Source organism: Panthera uncia, chromosome B1 (genome assembly GCF_023721935.1).
Source record: "Panthera uncia isolate 11264 chromosome B1, Puncia_PCG_1.0, whole genome shotgun sequence".
NCBI lineage: Eukaryota > Metazoa > Chordata > Mammalia > Carnivora > Felidae > Panthera > Panthera uncia.
This window is the reverse complement of record NC_064811.1, coordinates 1,994,824-2,019,917: the sequence shown is the minus strand read 5'-3', so window position 1 is coordinate 2,019,917 and position 25,094 is coordinate 1,994,824. Positions and strand designations below refer to the sequence as shown.

At 54.1% G+C, this 25,094-nt stretch overlaps 1 protein-coding gene across 1 annotated transcript; it reads left to right on the top strand.

The window, feature by feature from the left end:
* Nucleotides 1-166: 166 nt before the first annotated feature.
* Nucleotides 167-25,094, top strand: NOP14 (NOP14 nucleolar protein). Its single transcript, XM_049630211.1, has 18 exons — nt 167-435; nt 3,453-3,587; nt 4,107-4,248; nt 8,655-8,797; nt 9,277-9,411; nt 10,407-10,529; nt 11,715-11,846; nt 12,680-12,929; nt 13,854-13,984; nt 14,587-14,672; nt 15,686-15,821; nt 17,768-17,869; nt 18,380-18,533; nt 20,150-20,309; nt 22,468-22,615; nt 24,324-24,442; nt 24,592-24,747; nt 24,932-25,094. The coding sequence occupies exons 1-18, from the start codon at nt 241-243 to the stop codon at nt 25,029-25,031; spliced, it is 2,547 nt and encodes an 848-aa protein (XP_049486168.1). The 5' UTR covers nt 167-240; the 3' UTR covers nt 25,032-25,094.

Sequence of the window (25,094 nt, the reverse complement as noted above, 5' to 3'; positions counted from 1 at the left end):
CGCAGGGCAGCAACGCTCCCAGAAGGCCGCGCGCAGGGAGGAAGTGGCGGGTCGGGAGAGCGTGGCCTGCTGGGAGTTGTGGTCGCTGGCCTGTAGGCGAATAGGCTAGCTCGCCGGTCGCTGGTGCGCCTCGCTGGCTCAGTTCTCGCGGGACGAGGGCGGGGCGGCTCTCAGGTCCCCGCACGCGTTTCCGGACGGAGCGATCCGTGCGGCTGGCCGAGCGGGCCTTCGCGGTGGCTGATGCGAGCCATGGGGAAGGCTGGGGGTGTCGCGGCGCGCAGGAAGGGTCTGGGGGCCCCGGCGGGAGGCCGCGCGAGACCCAACCCCAACCCGTTCGAAGTGAAGGTCAACCGGCAGAAGTTCCCGGTCCTGGGCAGGAAGGCGCGCCACGCCGTGGGGCTGCCCGGGGTGTCGCGCGCGCGGGCCGTCCAGAAGGTGAGTGGCGGGGGTCGCGCCTCCGGGACGTGGGGACGTGCCGGGACCGCCGCGGTCCCCGGAGCTGTGAAACGGAGGTCCCGGAGGGCGCTGGCGCCCTGGGACCGCTAGGAGAGCCAGATGCGCTCCTTTCAAGACATCAGACTCATGCCGGCACGGCTGGGCGTTCTGTGGTGTGTCGTGTGAGCCTTCACGCCTGCTGCCCTTGCACGCGCGGCGGTGACGTTGCCCTGGAAAGCTGCTGCCGCTTCGTCGAGGTGCAGCACACGCGTGCTCTTCTCTCTCGGGCGTGGGTCATCGCTTCTGTGCCCCGTGACCCCTGCGCACACCTCCTACAGCCTTGTCTCTCGGGGACTCTGAGCTGTTGGTTCGGGGATTGTGGATGCTCTTCCTCCCCGGGTAGGCAGACACGGGATGGGGATGCTTCACAGACGTTTGGAGAGCACGTGTTTCTGTCTTTCCAAGCGCAGCACCTTGTCCCTTGAGAGGCAACTGAAATGCTTCCTTCTTTCCCGTACTTAGGGTTCCAGAATAATCTGCACCTCTCGAAGTCAGTGCAGATGGAATTCTCTATCTATATGCAGCCTCTGAGACGCGTTCTTTGGTTTGTTCAGGATATTTGTTGTTACTGTAAGGAATATACACTAGTATTTTATTGAAAAGTTAAGGTAGGTGGGGAAGTTAAGGCACAGAAAGGGCGTGTATGTTTCCCAAGGTCTCAGAACTGGTTTGAATGTCTGTGAAGCCTTAGCTCTGTTCTAGCTGCTGGGAGATAAAGGTCCACTGAGACTGGACCCCCTGCCTTCCAGGGCGGCCGACTGCGTCCTGTCATACAGTGTGCCATGCGGTCCAGCTTTGAACTGAATCAGTCGGCATCCTTCCTCCAAGGAGTGGTCACGACAAACTTAGGATGGACTCTGATCAGTGCCCCGGGGTTCACCCCAGGGCAGGCTCTGGGATGGGGTGGTGTGGGCTCTACAAGAGCCGCGTTTATTTTCACCCCCTAGGCCTCAGTATTCTCATTGCTAAAGTGGGGATGGTAATAACCGTCTTTCTCTGCCAGTGGTTGTAAGGTTAAGTAAATAGCACATCGGGCACATAGGAAGCATTCTAGCATTCTCTAAACACGAGCTATTGTTCTTAGACTTCTCAGCTTGTCATTGTCAGACTCCTTCACAGTCTGGCCCAACCTGTTGTCCTTGCTTTGCCTCTTACAACTCAGTTTGTCCAAAAACTCCTACCTTACCTCCCCAAGGCTCCCAGGGGCTGGTGCAGGTCACCGCATCTGATACTTTCCCAAGCCCTACGGCCCCAACAGGGCAGGTTGCTCACGCCTGTAGCACCTGGTGGACTCACCTGTCAGGTGCCACACCTCCACGTGCCCGGGGCCCCACTCCTCCGTGCTCTGTGCTGAAGGCCTGGAGGGAGGTGTTGGTGCCTCCTCTGATCCCCGGTGCTTGGCCCAAGTACTTAGTAGAAACAGGCCTTTGAAGGATTCAGAAGTAGAACCTGAGCGCTTTGGGGGCTGACAGTCTGGAGGAGGTACAGTAGGAACATCGGAAACTTCTTCCTAGTGGGAGCCACACTGGAGCTCGGAAGGGCGAGCGGAATGTCACAGGTGGGGACCAAGGCACGTCGTCCCCTGTAGCGGAGAGTGTGGCACGGCATGGGGCGGAAGGGCTCAGAGCTGTCCCAGGGGAACTCAGGTCATCCGGGGCGGTTAAAGCTGGATGTGGGGGAGTGGGGCAGACAGGGTGGCAGGGGCTGGGGGGGCCGCGTCTTCTCAGTGACAGTCCCTCGGAAGCAAACGCACTGGCCCACGTGCCCTCTCTCTTGTCAGTGGCAGCGCTTTGGGCAGCACGCGCCATCGCATGGCCAGGCCTCACCCTCCTCAGTTCTCACAGAACTTGTGAAATAACAAGAGTTAACGTGGCCGTGACCCCTCCCACCAGAATAGGCGTCGTACCAAGGAGTTCGTATTGAATCCTCGCCGTCAGCCTTACGAGGGAAGTACTGTTACCCCATTTAACGCATGAGGAACCTGAGACAAGAACGGTTCCAGGCCTTTCTTCAGGTCAGGAAGGGAGGAGCCGAGACCCAAAGCTAGACCTGAGTGTGACGCACACCGTGCCCGGCTCTGTCCCGAGCCATCTAGTGGCTCCCGTACCGACAGCCTGAGGTGATCACTACCATCACTTCCCTTTTATAGGTGAGGCCTCTGGTGGACAGAGAGGTGAGGTGCCTCCCAGAGTCGGAGCTGGGAAGTGGCGGGGCTGGCGGAATTCAGTGTCCACACGCTTGGCCTCACCTCCTGGGCCTCACACACGTGAATGACCACGAAAGTGCCACGCGTACTGGTTCGGAGTCGCAAATAACCTTTAGCAAGCAGACAGATTTATGGATCTGGAATCCGAGAGGTAACAGGGATTGACTGTTTACCAGCAAAGGCACGTGTGTACCAAAGAGAAAACGGGCACGCCCCTTACCACAGCCTTTGTGTCTGCGATCGGTTATGGCGTTACGGTTTACATATAGGGCTTCCTGTTCAAGTCCTTGTTCATGTCTCCCTTCCTCTCAGCCAGAACCTTAGCTCCTCCAGCTTCTCCACCTGGTGGAGCTCCCCCTGCGTGCTCCAGCGTTCTGCTTTCTTTTGCTTGCTGTTGTTTTTTCTTTAACCTTTAGTACTGGGCATGGAGGTCCCCACGCGTGCTCTAGGGAATCCCCTGAGCCCCAGACAGTCCTCTCTTCGTCTCCATTGTATGGTGGCAACCCAGCTTCCCTCGGTAACTGAGGTCAGTCTTTCCGGCTGGCAGCTCAGCCCCTGTATTTTGACTGTTGGTTTCAGTGGTCTGAGGCGTACAAAATGGCCAGGTGGCAGTGTCGTCTTAAGCTTCATCGGAACCATCCCGTGTCCCCTTGTAGGAACGTTTTCCCTTTAGGGACCAAGATCGCCAAGCCATCAGAGCTCCGAATTGCACTGGGACCAGTGTGAGATTTTTCTGTGATCTGTTTTCCAGCGTACCCAGACGTTACTGAAGGAGTACAAAGAAAGGGATAAGTCCAATGTATTCACAGATAAGCGCTTTGGGGAATACAGTAGCAACATGAGCCCAGAGGAAAAGATGATGAAGAGGTTTGCCCTGGAACAACAGGTATGCAAGACAATTGGAGGAGGGTCTTATGTTGCAGACTGAACAAGAGTCCAGCACAGGGAGAAGGCAGTTGCCCCGTGCCCGTTGTTCACCTATACTTGTGTGGGCACTCACGCACGAGGTGCAGATCCTATACCTTGTCTGCGTAGGCCAGGGGGAAGCAGCCTTTTGCAAATGCCGCTTGGGTGGAAGAGTAGCTTAACTAGAACGTGCAGCAGGATGTGTCCTGGCGTTCTTGACTCAGTTGCTCCTGCGGCTTGGTCGGGTGGATTGCGAGTAGGTTGTGGAACATCCTGGTGGGTAAGGCTGCATGAGTTACCGGTGGCTGAGCTGGCCCGCTGATTTGGTTACCTTCCGGGGGTTCTGTTTATATCTGAATCACTGCTCACATGACCCAGAATAAACTGGAAGCTGCTTGGGCTGCATTGTTACATTATGTAAATAGTGGAAGAATAACTGATTTTTGCTATTAAATGGTGGGGAATTTTTAGGAAATTGATTTTTTTTTTCTTCTGTCAGCGACAACATGAAAAGAAAAGCATCTACAACCTCAACGAAGATGAAGAATTAACTCATTACGGCCAGTCTTTGGCAGATGTCGAAAAACATAATGACATTGTGGACAGTGACAGTGATGCTGAGGAGAGAGGAACGCTGTCTGGTAAGGGCGGGAGTGGGGGCAGTCTGCTCATCATTACTTTCGTCCAGCCCTTGGAGACCTAGGAAAATGTGGGATACAAGTGCCACATCTCTAGCCTGTCAAGAATTGTACACGTGACAGGGTCTTTTGTGTATTTTTTCACTATGTCCAGAGGGTGTATATGTACATAGACAAAAGCTTTTGTAGGCTGAGAAAGCACTTCCGTATCCCTTATCTTATTTGAACTTCACCGCAGCTCATTTTTACCCGTAGCTCAGAGAAACAAGGTGATTAGTGTGACCCATGATTCAGAGCCATGGGTAGAACCCACCTCACTGACTCTGCCCTCACCCACACTGCTTTGCTACCCCTGTTTAGTCAGTTTGGTCTGAATGTTTGAACTAACGGTTTTACGTGGTTCTTTTAGTCTTTATTACCATGGAATCAATTATGGCAGTTTGGGGAGTAGTTAATACTGGGCTTCTTATTTATAGATGGTATCATGGTACCAAAGCAGATGAAATTTAGCTTCGGGGCAGCTGGGTGACTCAGTGGGTTAAGCATCTGACTCTTGATTTCGGCTCAGGTCATGATTCACAGTTCGTGGGATCGGGCCCCACTTCGGGCCCTGTGCTGACAGCACAGAGCCTGCTTGGGAATCTGTCTCTCCGTCTCTCTGCCCCTCCCCTGCTTGTGTGCATGCTTGCATGTGCGCTCTCTTTCTCAAAATAAACAAACTAGGGGCACCTGGGTGGCTCAGTCGGTTAAGCGTCCGACTTCAGCTCAGGTCACGATCTCGCGGTCTGTGAGTTCGAGCCCCAAGTCGGGCTCTGGGCTGACGGCTCAGAGCCTGGAGCCTGCTTCCGATTCTGTGTCTCCCTCTCTCTCTGCCCCTCCCCCATTCATGCTCTGTCTCTCTCTGTCTCAAAAATAAATAAACGTTAAAAAAAATTTTTTTTTTAAATAATAAAAAAATAAAATAAACACACAAAAAAAGTGTCCCATTTTCTAACATCTTCAGAAGGATGCAGAAACTAAAACTGACTTAAAGCTTTTGTCTTTACAGTGTGTGGAAAGCTAAGGCGTTAAAGCCGCGATTGCCCTTTGAAATTTGGATGCTCCTGGGGTCAGAAGGCTTAGGACGTAGGGCACACATGGTTCTGTCGCATGGTACTGGGGATGGGACCACAGCTGTGCTGAGACTGGGGGGTTGTAGAAGACTAGTTTCACCTTCTGTGCCTTTCTCTTTGTCTTCTCATTGTTCGAGATTGTTTCGAGTGCTTAAGTGTTAAACACGGTCACTTAGCTGGTCATAACTCACTGTGGTAAAGGTGAGCGTTGACACCTTCATGTTTCCAAACTGGTCTTCACAAGGTGAGTGGCCTTGGCCTTATTGGCACAAGAGGCTGTGATGCTCGGGTGTCTGGAGGAGACGCTGGATTCCATGTCTTCCTGGTGTTGGGTCTTAGGGGCTTGACTGTTCATTAGAGATTTCCTGGCATCCTTTGATTTTGGTTATAAGCTCACCAAAACCCAGGTAACTTAGAAAAGAAAGGCTCTTATATTTGAAAATATGTGTACTCACTATAACTTCACAAAGGAATCATTTGGAAACACATTCTGTTTTGTCCAGCTGCATGACACGGTATAGTCTCGTGTATTAGGAGAGGTGACAGGTGGCTGTTACTTCCTTGTGTAGCTGCAGAGGCTGAGGTTGAGGCTGGGCATTGGGAACTTGCCTGGGGCTGCAGAGCCAGGTGGAGCTACGCCTCACATCCCTCTGGGTTTGACTTAAACCGAAACCACGGTGTTATTCTCTATCACGTTATGAAAACAAGCATTTAACATACTGTAAACTATAGTTGGATTTCAGAATACATAAGTATCTAAAAAGCTTTCTAATTAAATCCTAATATAAGCACACTGATGGAAGATTTTTTTTCCAAGACTGAATTTGTTGTTTTTTGGGTTTTTTTTTAATGTTTATTTATTTTGAGAGAGTACGCGTGTGCGTGCGTGCAGGGGAGGGTGAGAGAGAGAATCCCACACCGACTCTGCACTGTCAGCACAGAGCCTGACTTGGGGCTCAATTTCACAACTGTGAGATCATGTCCTGAGCTGAAATCAAGAGTCAGACACTTAACTGACTGAGCCACCCAGGTGCCCCATGACTGAATTTCTTATGTAATACCACCTTATTAGTTAATGGTTTGTCTACTTTTATTTTCAGAAAATATTGTAAATAGTCTTGAATTACTAAAATACTAAATAGTGTTTTCTGATAAAGTTTCTAGGAAACAGAGGAATTTTTTATTAATAAATACTGGCTTATGTAGCAGGCACTGTTCTTGGTGCTATAAGAATAGCCGTGAATCGGGGCACCTGGGTGGCTCAGTCAGTTGGGCGTCCGACTTTGGCTCGGGTCATGATCTCGCAGTCTGTGGGTTCGAGCCCCGCGTCGGGCTCTGTGCTGACAGCTCAGAGCCTGGAGCCTGTTTCGGATTCTGTGTCTCCCTCTGTCTCTCTCTGCCCCTCCCCCGCTCAAGCTCTGTCTCTGTCTCTCTCAAAAATAAACAAACATTAAAAAAAAAAAAAAAACAATAGCAGTGAATAAAACCTTCCTGCACCTTAGTACTGGGAAGACCCAGACGATAAACAAAAGATGTCACTAAATTATATGGAATAATTGAAAGCAAAGTGTTGTAGGGTAAAAATAAAGTAAGTTCCAGGCTGAAATGTGCCAGTCAGGTAGTCTTGATTTTAGCCTCACTGAGAAAGAAGGTGGTGATCACATAAAGATTCAAGGGCAAGAGTGTCCAGGATGATCCTTACTTCAGGTGGGAACATGCCTGGGGCGAGGGATGATGGCAGGTGGGTGGACCAGAGCTACCTAAGCCACAAGAAAGATTTTGGCTTTTACTGAGGACCTAAAGCCATCAGAGGGCACGGAGCACGACTTCGCCTGTGGGGCCGAGCCAGGAGGATTGCCGAATGAATTAGATACGGGTGTGGGAGGAGGAGAGGGATCGGAAGATTCCCAGGGTTTCTGCCCGAGCACCTGTTAAGGTGGGACTGCCAGACATTGGGAGGGGCTGGACTGTGACACGGACTGGCTTCAGGCGGTTTGAAAGGCTGTTAAACCTTCGCGGGAGGCCTCAGGCCTGGAGCTGCAGCCTTAGGGGTAGGAGGGAAAGAGCGGATGAGGCATCCTGGAGCTGCTGGAAACCACTTAGAAAAAAGCCTTTCCCGGAGGGAGTGGGAGGGGTCCCGAGCCCCTGGTGGTAGGCACAGTGAGAACTGGTGAGCCTGCCTCGGCGGGGAGCCCATCCAGCAGTGATGGGGAGCCCGGGCGCAGTGAGGGTGAGAAGAGCGCGTCAACGGGAGAGAAATCAGATAATGACCCGATAGAATGAGAAAATTTGATTTGGGACAAAGGTGGTTGAATTGCTCAGGTCATTTCCTTGAGTAGCTGGGAAGGGATGGCCCAGACACTTGTGTGGTAATTGAGGGGCCGAGGATGATGCCCCAAAGATGCTCTCTGGTTGGGTGGGCGAGACTTCTAGTTTTCTCAGCTGAGAGCGGGTGGAAACGGAGTCCCAGCCCTGGTGAGTGGGCCGTGGAAACGATGTCACCGACCGGCAGCCTCAAGAGCCTGGCAGTGTTACATACGATGCGCTTCCTTCCTGCACACACGTTAACCTGCGCAGCTGTGGCGGGGGCAGGTGCTCGTTGCGATCTCAGCAGGTGGCGGCAGCATTAACAAGAGGGCTGAGGCTGCCAGCAGTGTGGGACCCTGGGCCCCGCTGGGGAAAGTGGCCTGGACGTTCTGTTTCTGTTACTGGAAGTGAGTATGGCTTAATGTATAAGCCTCCATTTTCTCAGCTGAGATACTGGGTTTTTTAAGGATTCTTTCCATTCCAAAGGTGATGATTCCCACAGTGCTTTCTCTCTCATCTGCCCTGGTAAGTGGGGCCGGCTGAACATCAGTGTCTTATGCTGCTGGCTCGGGTTCCTGCCCTCGGGACTTTTTAATCTCCGAGTCCCTGCCCAAGAAGGTGTGAAGAATGGAGGTTCTGGTGCAGCCTGATCCTAAGATTTCCCTCCTAAGACTCATCATTCAGCTTGTTTAATTGAATTTGCTGGTCTTTTATGCAATGCAATCAGCAAGTAGATCCTTGGGGTTTCCAGTCATCAGGTCATGATCAAGTGGTATGCTATGTCTGGGTTTTCTTGGAGAGGTCTTGGGTGTTTCTCAAGTGCCACTGTGCCTGTGGTCTCGTGCAGCTACTGCGTGTGACCGTTTTTTCTTGAACACGGAATTGGTTCTCAAGACCACACTTGGGTAAACGCTGGTGGACCAGGGCAGGAAGTGGGTCCTGCGCCAGCGCCTGGGCTTCACAGACGTGTTTTCTGTTCTTTGTTGCCAGCCGAGCTGACCGCCACCCATTTTGGAGGTGGTGGTGCCCTCCTTCACAAGAAAACTGCTCAGCAGCAAGGCGAGGAGGGGGAGAAACCACGGTCACGCAAAGAACTGATTGAAGAGCTCATTGCAAAATCAAAACAGGAGAAGGTGCGCTAGCGAACTCGGTGGGGGCCTCCGTCACCAGAGACGCTCGCAAAACACTTTGGGACTTTTTTCCTTGTGCATCTTTAGGCTGTAGCTACCATTTTTCTGTGTACTTAATAGAAGCATTAATTTTGAATAGGGGTATTTTATTTCACCACGTATATACTTCTCATGGTCCGTTGTGTTTTGGGGAGGGGTGTTTTTTGTCTGGTTGGGTTTTGTATGTTGACGTTATTTTATCATTGTTTTACTACCGGCAGACTGTTCAGAGCGTCTTAATGAACAGTTTACAGCAGGAAATTAGTTCTGTGTGATGAGATTTTGTAGCTTTCCTTTTACAATACTGATTTCTCATGGTCTCTCTATTCTGCTGATGCATGAAGCGTTGACTCTGCGTCGAGTGTGGCCTGGACACTGACGTGGGGCTGCTCGGTCGGGGCCCAGCAGTAGTGGCACACACCGTGTCTCTTCTCTTTCCCCAGAGGGAGAGGCAGGCACAGCGAGAAGATGCCCTGGAGCTCACAGAGAAGCTGGATCAGGACTGGAAAGAGATCCAGACCCTCCTTGCACACAAAACACCCAAGTCTGACAACAAGGACAAAAAGGAGAAGCCCAAGGTGGGAGTCGAGTCGGTTGACCTTTCTCTGGGAAGAGGTGGAGGCCGGCGTCTCCTCTGGCCTGTTCCTGACATCAACAACTGTTTCCTTTTCTCTTGGTTCCTGCATCCTCCGGTGGGCAGGAACTTTTCCTAATGCATGTGGTGTCCGCGTAGAGAGACAAAAAGTGACTTCCATATCTACTCCTGAATAATTAAACTAAAGAAAATGGTGGTTTCTTGGTACGAGAAGTCCTCGAGGGTGAGACCTCCTTCAGGTGGTGTTTGAATTTTCCTATTACACGTTTGTATGTCTATGTATACAGTTACTTAGTTTTCCCTCCAAACAGTATATGGTTCCTACCACATTCTTTTTAGTCCGAATTGTTGGAAAAGCTGCATTTGCATGAGTGACTGGCTTCTAGGAAATACCTAGGATCTCACTGGATGACTGATGTGTGGCCAGCGTCCACCTTTGTGAGCCACTCTCACTGTCGCTGCTGCCTTTACCCAACCCACATTTTGCGGGCTTCATGCCTAATGAGCAACATTTTATTAAAGCAGGTATGTTTTTAGAAGAATTTCCCAGGAGTGAAAATTCCTATGTATCTTTACTTAAAGTGCCCTCAAGACTGAGGCGCCTGGGTGGCTCAGTCGGTTAAGCATCTGACTTCAGCTCAGGTCACCATCTCATGGTTCATGAGTTCAAGCCCCGCGTCGGGCTCTGTGCTGACAGCTCGGAGCCTGGAGCCTGCTTCAGATTCTGTGTCTCCCCCTCTCTCTCTCTGTCCCTCCCCCACTCATAGTCTATGTCTCTCAAAAATAAACATACATTAAAAAAAATTTTTTTTTAAAGTTCTCAAGACTGATGAGAATAGCTTTCTTTCAAGAAGAAAAGACTCAGATATGGTTTGGCTTCATCCACCATGGTGTCCAGGGATTACTGGACATGCAGGAAGTGGCTGTGCAGGTCATTTTAAAAAACCCTAAAAATGAAGTTCCTTCTTTCTGCCCTAGCCTGACGCATATGACATGATGGTCCGTGAACTTGGCTTTGAAATGAAGGCCCAGCCCTCTAACCGGATGAAGACACAAGAGGAATTGGCGAAGGAGGAGCAGGAGCGGCTTGAGAAGCTGGAGGTATGGGTGTGACTGTGACCGTGACCTGGGGCCCAGCGCCACTCGGCCCACGTGGTCCACGCGGGAGGCCTTCCTTCTGCCTTCTCTGAGGAGGGTCGCAGATGCACTGTTTTATCACAGGAATCTTAGACTATTTGAAGTTTATGTTGATTTTACTATAAATATCTTTTTTATTATAGAAGCAAGAAAAATGCAGATAATACTCAAATACACCAAATAAACAGTGTTTGCTCTAATGCCTGTACCTCAGAGCAACTGCTAACTATAAAGCGTACTGCTTTCTCAACTTTTTTTTTGTGCCTTAAGCCTTTTAAAATTTCATACGTTAAAGCAAAAATTGGGGCACCTGGGTGGCTCATTCGGTCAGGCATCTGACTTCAGCTCAGGTCATGATCTCATGGTTCGTGAGTTCGAGCCCCGCGTTGGGCTCTCTGCTGTCAGCTCAGAGCCCACTTCGGATCTTCTGTTTCTCTCTCTCTCTGCCCCTCCCCTGCTCACTCGCTCTCAAAGATAAACAAACACTGGGGCTCCCAGATGACTCAGCTGATTGAGTGTCTGACTTCAGCTCAGGTCATGATCTTGCAGTTCATAGTTCAAGCCCCACACCAGGCTCGCTGCTGTCAGTGCAGAGCCCGCTTCAGATCCTCTGTCCCCCTCTCTCTGCCTCTCCCCTGCTTCTGCTCTCTCAAAACTAAAAAACGTTTTTTAAAAATTGAATAAGTAAACATTCTAAAAAATATACGAATGTTGGCACACCATTCTATATCCCTTTCGGTACAGCCACATCACGAGCCTCCTCTGTCACCTGCGTATTTCCAAATAGCGGTGTGGTTGGGCTCGCGGCTTGGACACACAGACCACACCGCGGGGTGCCTGCCCTCTTCGGTGGTGTGCACTGGGGAGTTAAGTCTGCATAATTTAGCCAGAAAGACCTTAGAACCACAGGCTTGCCTTCCTTGTGACTAGAACATCCTTGGGCCACAGCATTTATTTTCATTCCTGTGCGATAGGAAGTCCCCCACTTGATGCCTGCTCGCCTGGTGCCTGCATGTTAGAAAGAAGACAGCAGGCTCAAAGCCGCTGCCGCAGGGACCGGGGCCTGGGGGAAGGAGGGCAGGGACGGCGTGCCTCCTGCCGACGAGCTCTGTGAGCCCAACAGGCGGCTTTGCTTTCTTTCCCGCTCAGGCTGCCAGGCTGCGGAGAATGCTCGGAAGGGACGAGGACGGCGGCACCAAAAAACCAAAACATCAGTCAGCGGATGACTTAAATGACGGCTTTGTCCTGGACAAAGACGACAGGCACTTGCTTTCTTACAAAGTGAGTGTTTGCCTTTGCGGGTCGGCTTGCTCTTTGAATTCAAAAGCACAGTTTCCGGTGTCTCGTTTAATGGGTTTATCACAGGTGGAAAGTGCTCTGTATCTGGGTGTCCCTGGCGGGTCAGGTCCCACACCTGGAAGCAGGCTGGCTGCCTGGAGAAGGGGCACGCTAGTCCCCTGCTGTGAGTTTGCCTATTAACATTGGCCACTTTGGTTTATGAGGGCTCAGCGTTGCTGTGGAGCGAGTTGAGCAAAATAATCGAGTTTCTGAAACCGGTAGTTTTTAGTTCACAAAGTCTGTAAAGTCTACACTCTCTCCCCTTTAGAGCGAATCAGGTTTCAGGGCGGGAATACAGACACAGTTTTTTCAGCAGAAAAGGGTCCGAGGCAGGAAACGGAGTGCTCACAGAACGCCGGGCTATTGAGCAGGAGGGGACAGTCGGGGGTCACCCCCAGGTGTTGAGGTCCTGCCACCTCCAGGTGCAGCCCAAATGTTATGAAGTCCCTGCTGACCAGTCGTCTCCCAGCCCCAGAGCCAGTGGTGAGACACTGCAGACGTAGCCACCAGAGCCCACGGCCGCTGGTGTGCCTTCCACACCTTGCTGCCCCGTGGCAGGAGCTAACCCTTGCCCAGAGCCCTGGCGACCGGGATTCAGGAGGCTGTCGGCAGGCCCTGCGGCTCAGGAGCTCACCGAGGTGGGGCCCGGTGCCCGAGGGCGAGTGCAGCACAGGGTTGGTGCTCCGTGTGCGGCGTTTTGACGTGGTTACAGGATGTGCCAGCTGCGTGCTCCCCGGGGAAGTGAGCCTGCGGTGTCCCTGTCTGTTCTACTCCAGGATGGAAAGGTGAGCACCGAGGAAGAGCAAAGCAGGGAAGCCGGTGATGACAACAGTGACGAGGAACAGGGTGAAGGCCCGAGCGAGGACTCAGAGGAGAGCAGTGGCCCTGATGGGCACTCGGACCTGGAATCGGACGTGGAGAGCGAGGAGGACAGAGAGACCCAGCAGGCTCCAGGGAAAAGGCTGAAAAGCGATGGTCACAAAGCTCGAGAAGCTGCCAGAACAGAGCTGCCCTATACCTTTGCAGGTAGACCGCTGGCTTTTCTTATGTCTTGGGATGACCTCCACGACCTGGCGATGTGTCTGCCTCGCTGGGGCCCCTCTGAGGAGTGGGGGCCGAGGGCACGCTTCTGGGCACACGGACACCTGCCTACCTGTGAAGTCTTGGCTCGTGGTGTCATTCTCCCCGCTGTCTGGCCGGAGTGTTAGCCAGCCTTTGTGGTGTGACTGCAGGTGGTTTTGTGGGCGCACGGCAAAATGAGGACGCCACGTGCCTTTCCTTAGAAGCTCTCTGTGCTCTTTCCGTGGCCAGCCTTTTGTGGTGGAATCGTGGCCGCCCCGGAGAGCCAGGGCAGGGCCTGGGAAGTTGGGGAACCGCCTGTGAGGAGGCTTCCCGTGTTCAGACCTGGGCAGTTGAGTGGCCACATAGCAACTTATAGCAAACGTGGCATGTCCCGTTGTCTGGTTTGCAGAGAAGAATCATCTGGTTCTGGTGAGCAGCCCTAGGTTGTCCCGTGACTTAGGGTCACTTCCAGAGGAGACACTGGCGGGCGAGGCCTGCGACTGGTGGGAGTCTGGGGGTGGTGACGGCACCCACATGGCTTCTTCCGTGTCGGTCTGAGCCCAGTCTGGACACTAGAACCAGGGCCGTGCCCCTTGAACCTCCCGTGTGCTGGCCGTGGAGTCGTCGTCTCACTGGGGCTGTGCTTGGGTGCCTGTCACTGATCGTAGCCGTCCCACCTCACCTCAGCCCCAGGACGCTCTGGAGCACGTGTCAGATGCACCAGAGGTAGCTATGGTGTGAGGCGAAATGTGTCTGTAGAATCGTGTGAAATCGTGTTCTGGTGAAGTATATCACTAATGTTCCTTTCCGTTCTTAACCTCTGGGTTATCAGAAACATGAGTCTCATTTTGAATAGTAACCGTGGCATGTGTTTTGTGTTTTCGATAGCCCCTGAGTCCTACGAGGAACTTAAATCCTTATTATCAGGGAAATCGACGGAAGAGCAGCTCTTGGTGGTGGAGAGAATTAAGACCTGCAACCACCCCAGCCTCGCGGTGGGAAACAAAGCGAAATTGGAAGTACGTGTTGGGCGTTGTGGGTGGCAGGGCAGCCCCGCTCTGGGTCAGAATGCTGACTGTCCCGCGGTGCGCCTCAGCGCCTCGCGGCCGTGAGCACCGCATGGTGACCGCGGAGGGGGGGGTCGGGGCAGGCCGAGGGCCACCTCTGCTGACCACACAGGCCCAGGAGGAGACACCGTTGCCCTCCGCCTGCAGGCGAGGAAAATCAGGCTCAGGGAGTGGCTCACCTGGCCGTCAAGTGGCAGAACTAGACTTAGGGAGATGAGTGACTGGGAAGGTGCCCCTCTTCCCGCTGGGCGCGCGCATTCACGGAGCAGGTGGCGGTGCCGGGTGTGTGCTTGGTTGGTCTTCAGGCTCGGGTGTTGTCCGCCATGATGGACGAGTGCACACCTCAGCCCGCAGCTGTCCCGTTAACCCACCGCCCAGTGTTCCACAGGAATCTTGGCCCGCGTTTCGCAAGGTGCCCCCGTCAGTGGCCCTGAGGTGTGTGCGCACACGCTTTAGTCAGAGTGTAGGTGGCGGTGCCTTGCACGGCTTGCGTGCCTGTGGTCTTTATTCTGGGGCTCGGCACTGAACTCTGTTCCCAATCTGTGTTCCTGCAGAAACTGTTCGACTTCCTCTTGGAATACATTGGAGATTTGGCTACAGATGACCCACCAGACCTCAGAGTAATTGATAAATTGGTTGTGTAAGTACAGATGATCCAGTTGAACTGGATCACGGGGCTGAGTTGAACAACTTTTATCCTACTTACAGCCACAAAAATACACCTCGGAGTTACTAAGGTTGCCCTTGTAAATAGACCCCACAGCATACACCAGCTACGGTGATCTCAGTGAAGACGCCCCCTCTGCATGGCGTTAGCACACTGCTCCTATCACCCTGGAGAGCGATATGATGGTACCTACAAACAGGTTGACTTTAAGACAGTTGAACACTTCAAACTCGTTCCTGGTGTTTGAAGATTAGCTTTCTGTTTCGTTCACCGGTACAATTTCGAGCTCTGCTCGGACAGGTGAAAGGTGTTTGGGACACGTGGTAGACTCCATTGTGGTGTCCAGGAACCCGCCCGCCCCAGGTTCACGCCTCAGTGGACCCTGACAGGCTCGTGCTGTGAGCGTCAGGGAGGTTGGTCCCTCTGGTCTGCCTGTTCCCACCCTGCCCGGCGATGGCTGGGGTCCTCGCTGCATCAGAACTCCTGTGAAAGCAGGCCCTGGAGCGCGGCTCCTGGGCCAGGTCATCGGAGGGAGGTGTGGGGGAGGGAGGATTAAGTGAGCACGAGTAGCTTACGGGTGCCTCTCTGGGGCCAGCCACACACTGTGCACCCCACCCCCCATGCCACCTTCTGCCAGCACGGCAGGGCTCACAGAGGGTTCCCGTGGACAGCGCCTTGGCACGGTCTTCTGAGTGTGGCACGTAGAACGAGCCGCTGATGGCATTACCTTTCACTACCATTGCTGCGAAAATCTCAGGCTGTTTGAAGAGATGGCGAAAGTAAGTGTAGATTGTTATAGAACAAGCACTACTGGAAAAATTACCTGGATCGCCAGGAAGGCCAGCCAGATCAGTAAGAGGAGAAGTGGCTTCATCCAGGGGCTTCCAGTGCATCACAGGGAAACGGTGAACGTGAAGTCTGGGGGCTCTTTTTCTGTTTTTGTTCTCTGGAGTCATTTTCACCTGACCTGTGTTTCTGATTAACAGGCAGTTATATAATCTTTGCCAGATGTTTCCTGAATCTGCAAGCAGCTGCATACAATTTGTCCTCCGAGATGCCATGCACGAGATGGAAGGAGCGATTGAGGCCAGAGGCCGGGCGGCGTTTCCAGGCCTGGACGTGGTGAGCAGGGGTGTGGTCTCAGCCACCAGGGGCCAGCGGCATTGGCCCCTGGGAGGGCTGACTGAGCACCGTGCGCGGTTACTACAGTGTGCGTAGTTAGAGCTTCCAGACTGATCTGGAGAACAGGCCGGAACTAGGTGGGAAGGACTGTTTATCCGTTAACAGTGAACTAAAATGTGTTTCGTAAAAGAGGAGACTGTGGTTTGATTCCACGCCAATGGGGCTGTGCGTGGCCTTAGTGGCAGAGAGACTTTAGGGCGAACAGAACACGTATGTTTTCCTACGGCCCCGAGCCCTCGTGCTGGAGCTGCTCTGTCCCAGTGTCTGCTCACTGAGGCACCTGCGTGGCTCCGAGGTTTCTAATGGTCCCGTAAGAGCCGCGGGCTGCGCTGTCAGCCTCGGTGACTTTGAAGAAATACTTGTTCCGTCTGTCCCACTTCAGGCTTTTCTGTGGAAATGTAACAGTGATTGACAAACTTAAAAATACAGGATTTACGTGCCTGGTTTTAAAGCCTCTCCAGAGCAGGATCTGAGCCAGTGCCCATGCACCGCTGCTGCGACTTCCTTCTGTGAGCCTCGGCCCTTAGCAGACTCTCCCTGTTTACCTGCTGATTGGTGGCCAAGGAGACACAGCCTGTCTCCCCACGGAGTGTCCGTGCAGAGACCGTGCAGCAGGGCCATAGGCAGCGCCTGGGCCCCATCCCTGCTCCTTAGATGAGCTGTGTGGCCCTGGCCTTTCTCCTCGTCTGGAAGCGGGGGTGACGGTTACAGTAATGCCTGCCCTAGAGATCTGATGTGAGGATTCACGACCTAACACGCGGAATGTGTCTGTGTCACTGCCTGGGTGCAGCAGTCACTAACCTGGGGCCATCACCCCTCACGACCGTTCCTTTAGCGGACACTCGTGGTCTGCTGCTGGCAGAGCGAGGGGTCGCGGGGGGCGGGGGTGCTGGGGGCCAGGTGGGCTGTCCTCCACCTCTGCCTCCCTGTGCCTTGTGTCCCCTGGAGTCCCAGGTCAGAGTGAGGTCGAGGGCTCTGTGGGAGGCCCTCCTGGTAGGTCTGTGGTTGACCGTCGAGCCCCTGCCAGGAGCTTCGGAAGGAGTGGGGTCTCCTGGGGTGCACCTGACATTTTCAGAGTGATCTAGTTCTGGGTGTTTTGGGGGATTTCTTGGTGCCTTTGAACAAGATGAAGGGTCTGCAGATTCGACGCTTTTCTGCTTTAATCTGTGAACCAGCCTCTTCGGTGCCTCCCAGGGTGGGTAGCCTGTGGGTGCACCTTTCCCTGTTAGTCCCTGAAAAGTAACTGCCTGTGATTGTCGCCCTCCTCCCCCCGTCCTCGGGGCCCCCATCCAGTGCGTGCGGCCTCGTCTGTTTTTATCCCAGAGCCACCACTCACGCCCCGGTTCTTCAGGGCTGGGCCGAGCCTGGTGCAGTGGGACTCTGTGCGTTCTTTTCTCCTCTTCCTGACCCGACCCGGCACTTGTCTGCCCCGCCCATCTCCCTGTCTCCAAGCCTTGGCACCTGCCTTTACCCATGAGAGAGAGAAACGGTGGCCTGTGGTCTGTAGTGTAGCTTTAGTCTCCACGGCTCCCACTCTGAGTCTAGCTGAGGGCGATCTCACGTGTTTGAGAGGAATTATTTTGGTGAGCGGTCCTCCCGCGTCCTCTGCCCGTTTCTGCCAGGCCGTCGGCGTGTTCGTCAGTGCTTAGCGGCTGCTCTGGTGGACTGTGGCGCGTGTGGTGGGTGTGAGCCAACACGTGCAGGGAGGTGCCGCCCTGGCTACCGGACGGCGGTGAAGGTGGGACATGGGTGTGACGTCGCAGGCGCTCCGCTGCCCTTGACCGGGACGGTCAGAGCCCGATTTGCCGCCAGGCCCTCTGTAAAGGTCGTGTTTGAACTTCACTCTGCTGTGTCTTTAATCTGTGTGGTAACACTTTGTCTTTTAGCTCATTTATTTGAAACTGGCTGGGATGCTGTTTCCGACCTCTGACTTCTGGCACCCCGTCGTGACGCCTGCGCTCGTGTGCATGAGCCAGCTGCTCACCAAGGTACGTCCTCGGGCCCCGCTCGGTGAGCCCGTGGCGGCGCAGGGCTTGTGACCCTCGGGGCCACGGGAGGGAAAGTCATCCAGCGGGGCCTGTGGAGACGACCAGTCAGTATCTCTGAGGCTAGAAGTGGCCCCGGACGAGGTTACAGAGGATGTGACACCAGAGAAGACAAGTTCATGGTGAAGGCATCAAGTCTGATGTGGGGTCTTGTCCCCATTTTGGCTTTAAAAAGCCCAGATAGTCTCGTTGTCCTTGGTCAGGCGTATGGCTGGTTCAGTAACGGCGGTAGGTGCCATTGTAACTGTTCTTGGGAAGGGAGAACACTAGGGTCGCCTCCCCTGAGTACAGCACGCAAGGGAGACACACACACACACGCACACACACACACTCCTCTGTGCAGGTGAGGCTCTGGGGCCACACGTCTCACCCGGGAAGCCAGGTTGCATACCTGGTGCAGCCTTCCAGAACATCACTCCTGACCGCTGACCATGCCCTGTGCCTCTGTGCCAGTGTCCGGTCCTGTCCCTCCAAGACGCGGTGAAGGGCCTGTTCGTGTGCTGCCTGTTCCTGGATTACGTGTCCCTGTCTCAGAGGTTCATACCCGAGCTTATCAATTTTCTCCTCGGGATTCTCTACATCGCAACTCCAAACAAGCAAAGCCAAGGTGAGCTGGTTTGAGGGAGCTTTCTCAAGTTCATTACACGTTAGCATTCTTTTTGAGGACTTTTAAAAGTAACCCGTACTACTTGTAGAGGGTGTGGGATGCGGGAACGTTAGGCCAAACCATCTGGAACCCTGCTGTCCAGAGGAGCAGCCTTTCCTTCCCCCGCTTTTGTTAATGTTTATTTTTGAGAGAGAGAGCGCATGATTGTGTGGACACACTGCACCCTGAGAGAGTCGGGACCCTATTGTCTGTGTCCCCCGTGTCAGCCGGCAGCCATGTGCACGAGCCTGGACGGTGGCATGCTGGGTATGAAGCACAACGACCAAGACTTCCTGTTAAAGATAATAAGACACATCAGGGTTTTTTATATTGATTATGTGTTGAGATAACGTTTTTACATTTGGGGTTAAATAAGTATGTCATTAAGATCTATCTTTTCATTACTTTCTCTTGCAACAAGAACTTCTCACTCACTCTGCGTGGCTTACATCGTCTTTCCAGCGGTTCAGCCCTCCTCTGTGTAGTTTCTAGTTTCTACTGTGGGGATTTTGGGAGGCGTAGCCATCAAAAGCAACATTATGACAGGAGGGAGTTGTAGTGTTTGTTGATCTTCTAGACTGCCCCCTACTCTCCACTCCCCTGTCTGCCTCTGGCCACGCCCAGGATGTGACCACACACCCTGCTTCCCTCTTGGGTTGTCGAGGTGTCGCTTGATCTCTGCCCCTCGCTCTTTTGTGTCCGTAGGATCAGCTTTCCCGCCCCGATCGTAGATCGTGTCTCAGGGTTAAGGCGCAGATCTGATGCTGCCTGTTGTGCGGAGCACCTCACCAGTGCTGGGGCGGGGGCGGTGGGACGATTTCAGACCTTCAGGGGTGCGGCTGAGGGAGCCCAGCAGCTCCTCTGTCCAGTACCCTAAACATGGGGCCTGTCCTACTGTCCCCTTATGACCTCACGGCAAAACCTCCCTGCACGCTGCTCTGCTCCCTGGCCACTGACCCCCCATCACATGCTCCAGCGTGCTAGGTGTGCTTTTGGGCCCTGGAGAGGCTCAGTCGTGCCCCGGGAACCTGCTGCAAGATGGTCATAGCCCAAGGTGAGGGCTGCAGTGAGATGCACTGGACGCTGGGGTGGGGGGAGGCGGGGGGCAGGCTCGCTGTCAGCCCACCTTCCCCTCCCCCTTTGCCTGCTGTGCCTGGAGCCCACCAGGCCTGGCAGGCCGTGCTTGCCGCCTCAGTTGCTCTTCAGGGCGGTAACTGGGTTAAGTCCTTGTCACTGGCGTTTGTCCTCTGTGACAGGCGTTCTCTGACCTGGCTGGTCAGCTGTACCATCTGCCTCCCGCCCTCCCCCTGCTCTGCTCCGCCGTGATCTTTCTGGCACTCAGTCTTGTTCACTTCTGTCGTGTAGGTGTTGTCTACTGCCTGTCTCCCCGGCGAGGTCAGGGACCTGGTCTGTTCCCTCAGGCACACCTACGAAAGCTGTAGTCCCACCCGTGCGTGATAAAAATAGGGTGTGTGTGTCAGAAGTGAATTTTCTACAGGCCTCACCATGTAGAGCCTGCCCTCTGAGCCCAGTAATGCTCAGAGGCTGTCTCTGTCCTTGTCCCACCTGGAATTCAGGTTACACTCTGGTGCACCCTTTCAGAGCATCTGGGAAGAATTCGGAGTTGCTTTTGGTTTCTGATGAAGAGGACATAGCCACATGGCAGAGGAGAGGCCTCTCCCTCCACTGGGCAAATGGACCGAAGGCCCAGACTAAGACGGAGGCCAACCACATGAGGTAGGCGTATGGCCTGGGGCACCTGGGAGGGCGTGCCTCAGTGCCTGGCCTGGAGCCAGACATGACCAGGAAAGCACTCAAAGGACGCACCAGTGTCCACTCTGCAGAGGATGTAAACTTAACATGTTTATATCCTCTAAAGACTCTACAGAAAAGCTGTTAGATCCAATAAGTTAATTCAGTGAAGTAGCAGAATACAAAGTCAACAAAAAATGTCAGCTGCATTTCTATGCACAGTGAACAATTGAAAAGAAAATTAGAAAATTTTACTTACAGTAGTGTCAAAAAGAATAAAATATAGGAATTAACCAAGGAGGGAAAAGACTATCGAAACTATAAGAGATCACTATAAATAAATGGAAATACATCCCATGTGCATGGATAGGAAGACTTAATCACCTCCAAATTCTGTCACATTGGGGATTAGGTTTCAACATGTGAATAGGGGCAGGTCACAAACACTCCGTCTACAGGAGGAGGAGTATGAGGAGGACCAGGGGTTTTTGTCAGAAGTCTTTATTTATTCTCTGATTTTCAGAATTGTGGATTCTTTCAAGTGTTCCTTTGTCGTAGTAAAACAACAGAAGGTTTACCATGCTAATCATTTTTTTTTAATTTTTTTTAAAGTTTATTTTTTGAGAGAGACAGAGCATGAGTGGGGGAGGGGCAGAGAGAGAGGGAGACACAGAATCCAAAGCAGGCTCCAGGCCCTGAGCTGTCCGCACAGAGCCTGATGCAGGGCTGGAACTCACAGAGGTCGTGACCTAAGTCGAAGTCAGACGCTCAACCAGCTGAGCCACGCAGGTGCCCCGGGTCTTAGTCATCTTTAAGAGAGCAGTTGAGTGGTATTAAATATATTTGCACTGCGTGCGGTGCAGCCACCACACATTCATCCCCGGAATCTTCTCATTTGCGAGACTGAAATTGTGTACCTATTGTACACTCCCTCCCCAGCCCCAGACTCCCACCATCTACCTTCTGTCTCTGTGGATGTGGCTCTTCTAGGGACCTCACTGAAGTGGAATTACAGAGTTTTTGTCTCTTCATTTTTGTCTTATTTCACTGAGCATACTGTCCTCAAGGTGCAGGTATGAGAATTTCCTTCCCTTTTTTTTTTTTTTTTTTTTTTTTTGATTTTTATTTTGGAGAGAGCATGAGCAGGGGAGAGGGGGCAGAGGAAGAGAGAGAGGGAGAGAACAGCAAGCAGACTCCACGCTCGGCACAGAGCCCCACATGGAGGCTTGATCCCACGACCCAGGGATTGTGACCTGAGCCAAAATCAAGAGTCAGATGCTCGACCGAGCCACCCAGGCACCCGAGAATTTCCTTACTTTTTAAAGGCCGAATAATATGCCGTTGTCTGGATGAACCACATTTTGCTTCTCCACCAGCGGACACTTGGGTTCCTCCACATCTTAGCTATTGTCAGTAATGTCGCAGTGGATGCGGGTGTACAGGTATCTCTTTGAGGCCCTACTTTTAATTCTTTTCAGTGTATGTTCGGAAGCAGGATTGCTGGGTCACATGGTAATTCTGTGTTTAATTTTTTTGATGAGCCTCCACTCAGTGCCATATTTTACATCCGCACCAACAGTGCACAGGGTTCCGGTTTCTCCACATCTTCACCAACATTTATTATTTCATTACTATCATTTTTTTTAGTAATAGGCATTCTCATGGGAATCAAGTGACAACTCGTGGTTTTGATTTGCATTTCCCTAAAGACTAGTGACGTTGAGCATCTTTTCATGTGCTTCTTGGCCATTTGTATGTCTTCTGTGGAGAAGTGTCCGTCCAAGTCCATGAAAGGAAAAAAAACCTGTCCTAAAATTTTGAAGATCTGTCTGCTTGATTTTGCAAATAGTAATTTAAAACCTAACACAGAGCCACTCTCCCAAAGTTGTTACTGCATTTCCTACAACGGTCCTTTAGACTTGGGGACGAAAGGTGTGTTTCGCGGTGTTTCTGGCCCGATGCCGTGAGCCGTCGGCTGCTGCGGACACTGCGCGGGCAAGGTCTCCGCTCCGGTGGCCCCGCGGCCCGGGACAGGTCTCAGAGTTGAGTGCTGCCAGGGTGGTTGGCGGAGGCAGTGACCGACGGGAAGGAGCCGGCTCCCGTCTGGCCACCGGCCCTGACGCCGGGTGTCGCCCTCTTGCAGACTGTCCTGCCTGGCCGTGTGTCTGGCTCTGGTGAAGCGCTGCGTGCTCACGTACGGCCCCCTGCCATCCTTCCACGACATCGTGCGGCCCCTCCGGGCCCTGCTGACGGAGCACCTGGCCGCCCGCAGTCACCCCCAGGAGCTCCAGGTGAGGCTTCCCAGCCACCTCGGGTGGGTGGGGAGCAGGTCAGGGGGCGTTCCTGTCACGAGGCTGTGACTCTAGGAATCGGGGACACCAACGGGAAGGCGCAGTAGCGGGGTGCCGAGGGAGAAGGCACTCGGCCTGCACGGCGTCTGGCTTGAGAACCTGGTCTGAGAGCTGCCCTGTGGTCACGTGCCCTCTGGGCTCCGCATCCCCTGAGCCTCACAGGTTTTCTGAGAACAGTCCCAAGGTTCTTTACAAGGTGACAGAAGCCAAGAAGGACCCCCTCGGTTTCTCAGCAGATGTCTTCAACAGCTGCCGGTTGTGTGGCACGTCTTTTGGTCGTGCCTTCGTTAACCTCCAGACCCTCCTTCCCGTGGGTGCCCCGCCTCCCCACCCTGTCTCCTCTGGAGTCGTCCCCAGCCGGCCATAGGCTTCTGTCTGAGGGGCCGTCAGGGCCCGTCAGGAGGCGAAGGCGGGACTGTGGTGTGTCAGGCCAGGCGAGCTGGCACCCTCCCTTCACCCGCTCGGACCCCGTCATCTGCAGAGTTGACACCTGCCCTTTTCTCTGCCTGCAGCGCTGTCCCTAAAGACCGGTGGCTCGTCCCCTCGCTTTCCTCAGGAAGCCGGGCCGTCTGGGAGGGAGTGGCCCCTGCTGCTCACCCCCTCCCTGGCCTCTCCTCCAGAACACATTGTCGTGTCTCTCCCCTGCTAGCACAGGGACAGGCCGTGTCCGTGAGGACAGGAGCTCAGCCGTCCCTTGTTGGACACCCTCCGAGCCCGGGCGGTCCACACGGAGTCACCTCAGCACGTAGAGATTGAGGAGGCTAAGGTGTCAACAGCTGTGTCTTACTGTAGGTGTGGCTGTGGCTTGTCCTTTAAAGGACGGAGTGGCTCTCTGGTCCTGCGGGATTTGGTCTGACCGAGGGGCCTCGATGGTGCTAATGGACCCGGGGCGAGCCAAGCTGGCCGTGCCTCACGTGCAGTTCCTGTGGAGATGGGGCTTTTGGCCTCAGAAGCAACTGTGTGGGCCGGGGGTGAGGGGTGCCGTGCCCGTGGTGCCAGAGGCCTGAGTTCCAGGACACAGCTATGTGAGGGGAAAGGAACCGTCAGTATGCCGGCTTCTAGAAGGTTCCTCAGAAGTCACAGCCGTGGTGAAGGTACCTTAACCATCTGGTTCTGTAAGGTCAGATCACAGAGTCGGGTAGAAACTCAGTCTTGCCCCCATAGTGTGGCTCCCCGTTGGCTGCCCCTGCACTCCTCGCCACTCGGGGTACAAGTGAAGGCCGTCCCGTGTGTGTCCTTAACGGGTGGATCACTGGCGCCCATTGTGAGCAGTTTCTCCGGGGAAGGAGATTCCACTGTGTCTGCCGGACGCCAAAGCACAGGCGGTCCTCACTCCTACGTGTGCCAACAAGACACCCTTTTGCACGGGTCTCGGTGGCCCTGCAGTCCTGCCAGCCAGAAGTGGGAGCCAGAAGTGGGAGCCAGGACGGGAGCCGGCCCGCCGTGCACCGGCCCCCACCCCTGTGGGCATGAAGGGGGCTCCCTCACGGCCGGGCCCTCACCCCTTTACTTAGCGGAGGAGGCCGGAGCCAGAGGGGCGCAGCAGGGGGGCCGGGTCTCTGACCCGTTTCCTGCCCGGGGCCCGGGGCCCGGAGGCCACACGCCGGCGGGCCTGCCGCAGCCTCCCCTCCGCCTGCCCGCGTTTCAGGACCTGTGCCGGAGCGCGCTGGCCGCCATGGGGAAGCAGGAGCGGCGCTACCGGCCGCTGATCTGTGCGAAGAGCAAGCCCGTGCCGCTGAAGCTGTTCACCCCCCGACTGGTCAAAGTGTGCGTAGCCGCGGCCCCCCGGCCCCGCTCTGAGGGGTCCAGCCCCGGGGCGCAGGAGGGCTCGGGATGGGGAGGGGGGCGGGGGGAACAGCCACAGGGGGGCAGACTGCCCGAGGCGGGCGGGCTTGACCTCGGCTCTCCACTCTCAGCCTGGAGTTTGGGCGGAAGCAGGGAAGCAGCAAGGAGGAGCAGGAAAGAAAAAGACTGATCCACAAACACAAGCGTGAATTTAAAGGGGCCGTCAGGGAGATCCGCAGGGACAACCAGTTCCTGGCTCGGATGCAGCTGGCGGAGACCCTGGAGCGGTGAGGAAGCCGGGGGGCTGCCTGACGGGGCGGGGGGGGGGGGGGGGGGGGGGGGGGAGGCCTGGGCCCCTGACTCCCCGCGTCTCCATGGGTCCGGCGCCCGCGTGCTCGTTAGCGGCTCGCGGGCAAGACATCCTGCAAAACAACTAATCCAGAAAATGGGGTTTTGTCCTTTGCTTTGAAGGGATGCGGAAAGAAAGCGAAAAGTGAAACACCTTTTTAACAGTCTGGCCACACAGGAAGGGGAATGGAAGGCTCTGAAGAGGAAAAAGTTCAAAAAGTAAAGTTTCGCACATTAGGCAAGGAGATCCTGTAGACTGAACGTAATAAAGGCTGCCGAACTGTCA

Coding starts and splice junctions, on each gene's coding strand:
- NOP14 (XM_049630211.1), top strand. CDS start 241: ATGCGAGCCATGGGGAAGGCTGGGGGTGTCGCGGCGCGCAGGAAGGGT. Junction 9,412..10,406: donor ACAAAAAGGAGAAGCCCAAG/GTGGGAGTCGAG, acceptor TTTCTGCCCTAG/CCTGACGCATATGACATGAT. Junction 10,530..11,714: donor AGCGGCTTGAGAAGCTGGAG/GTATGGGTGTGA, acceptor TTTCCCGCTCAG/GCTGCCAGGCTGCGGAGAAT.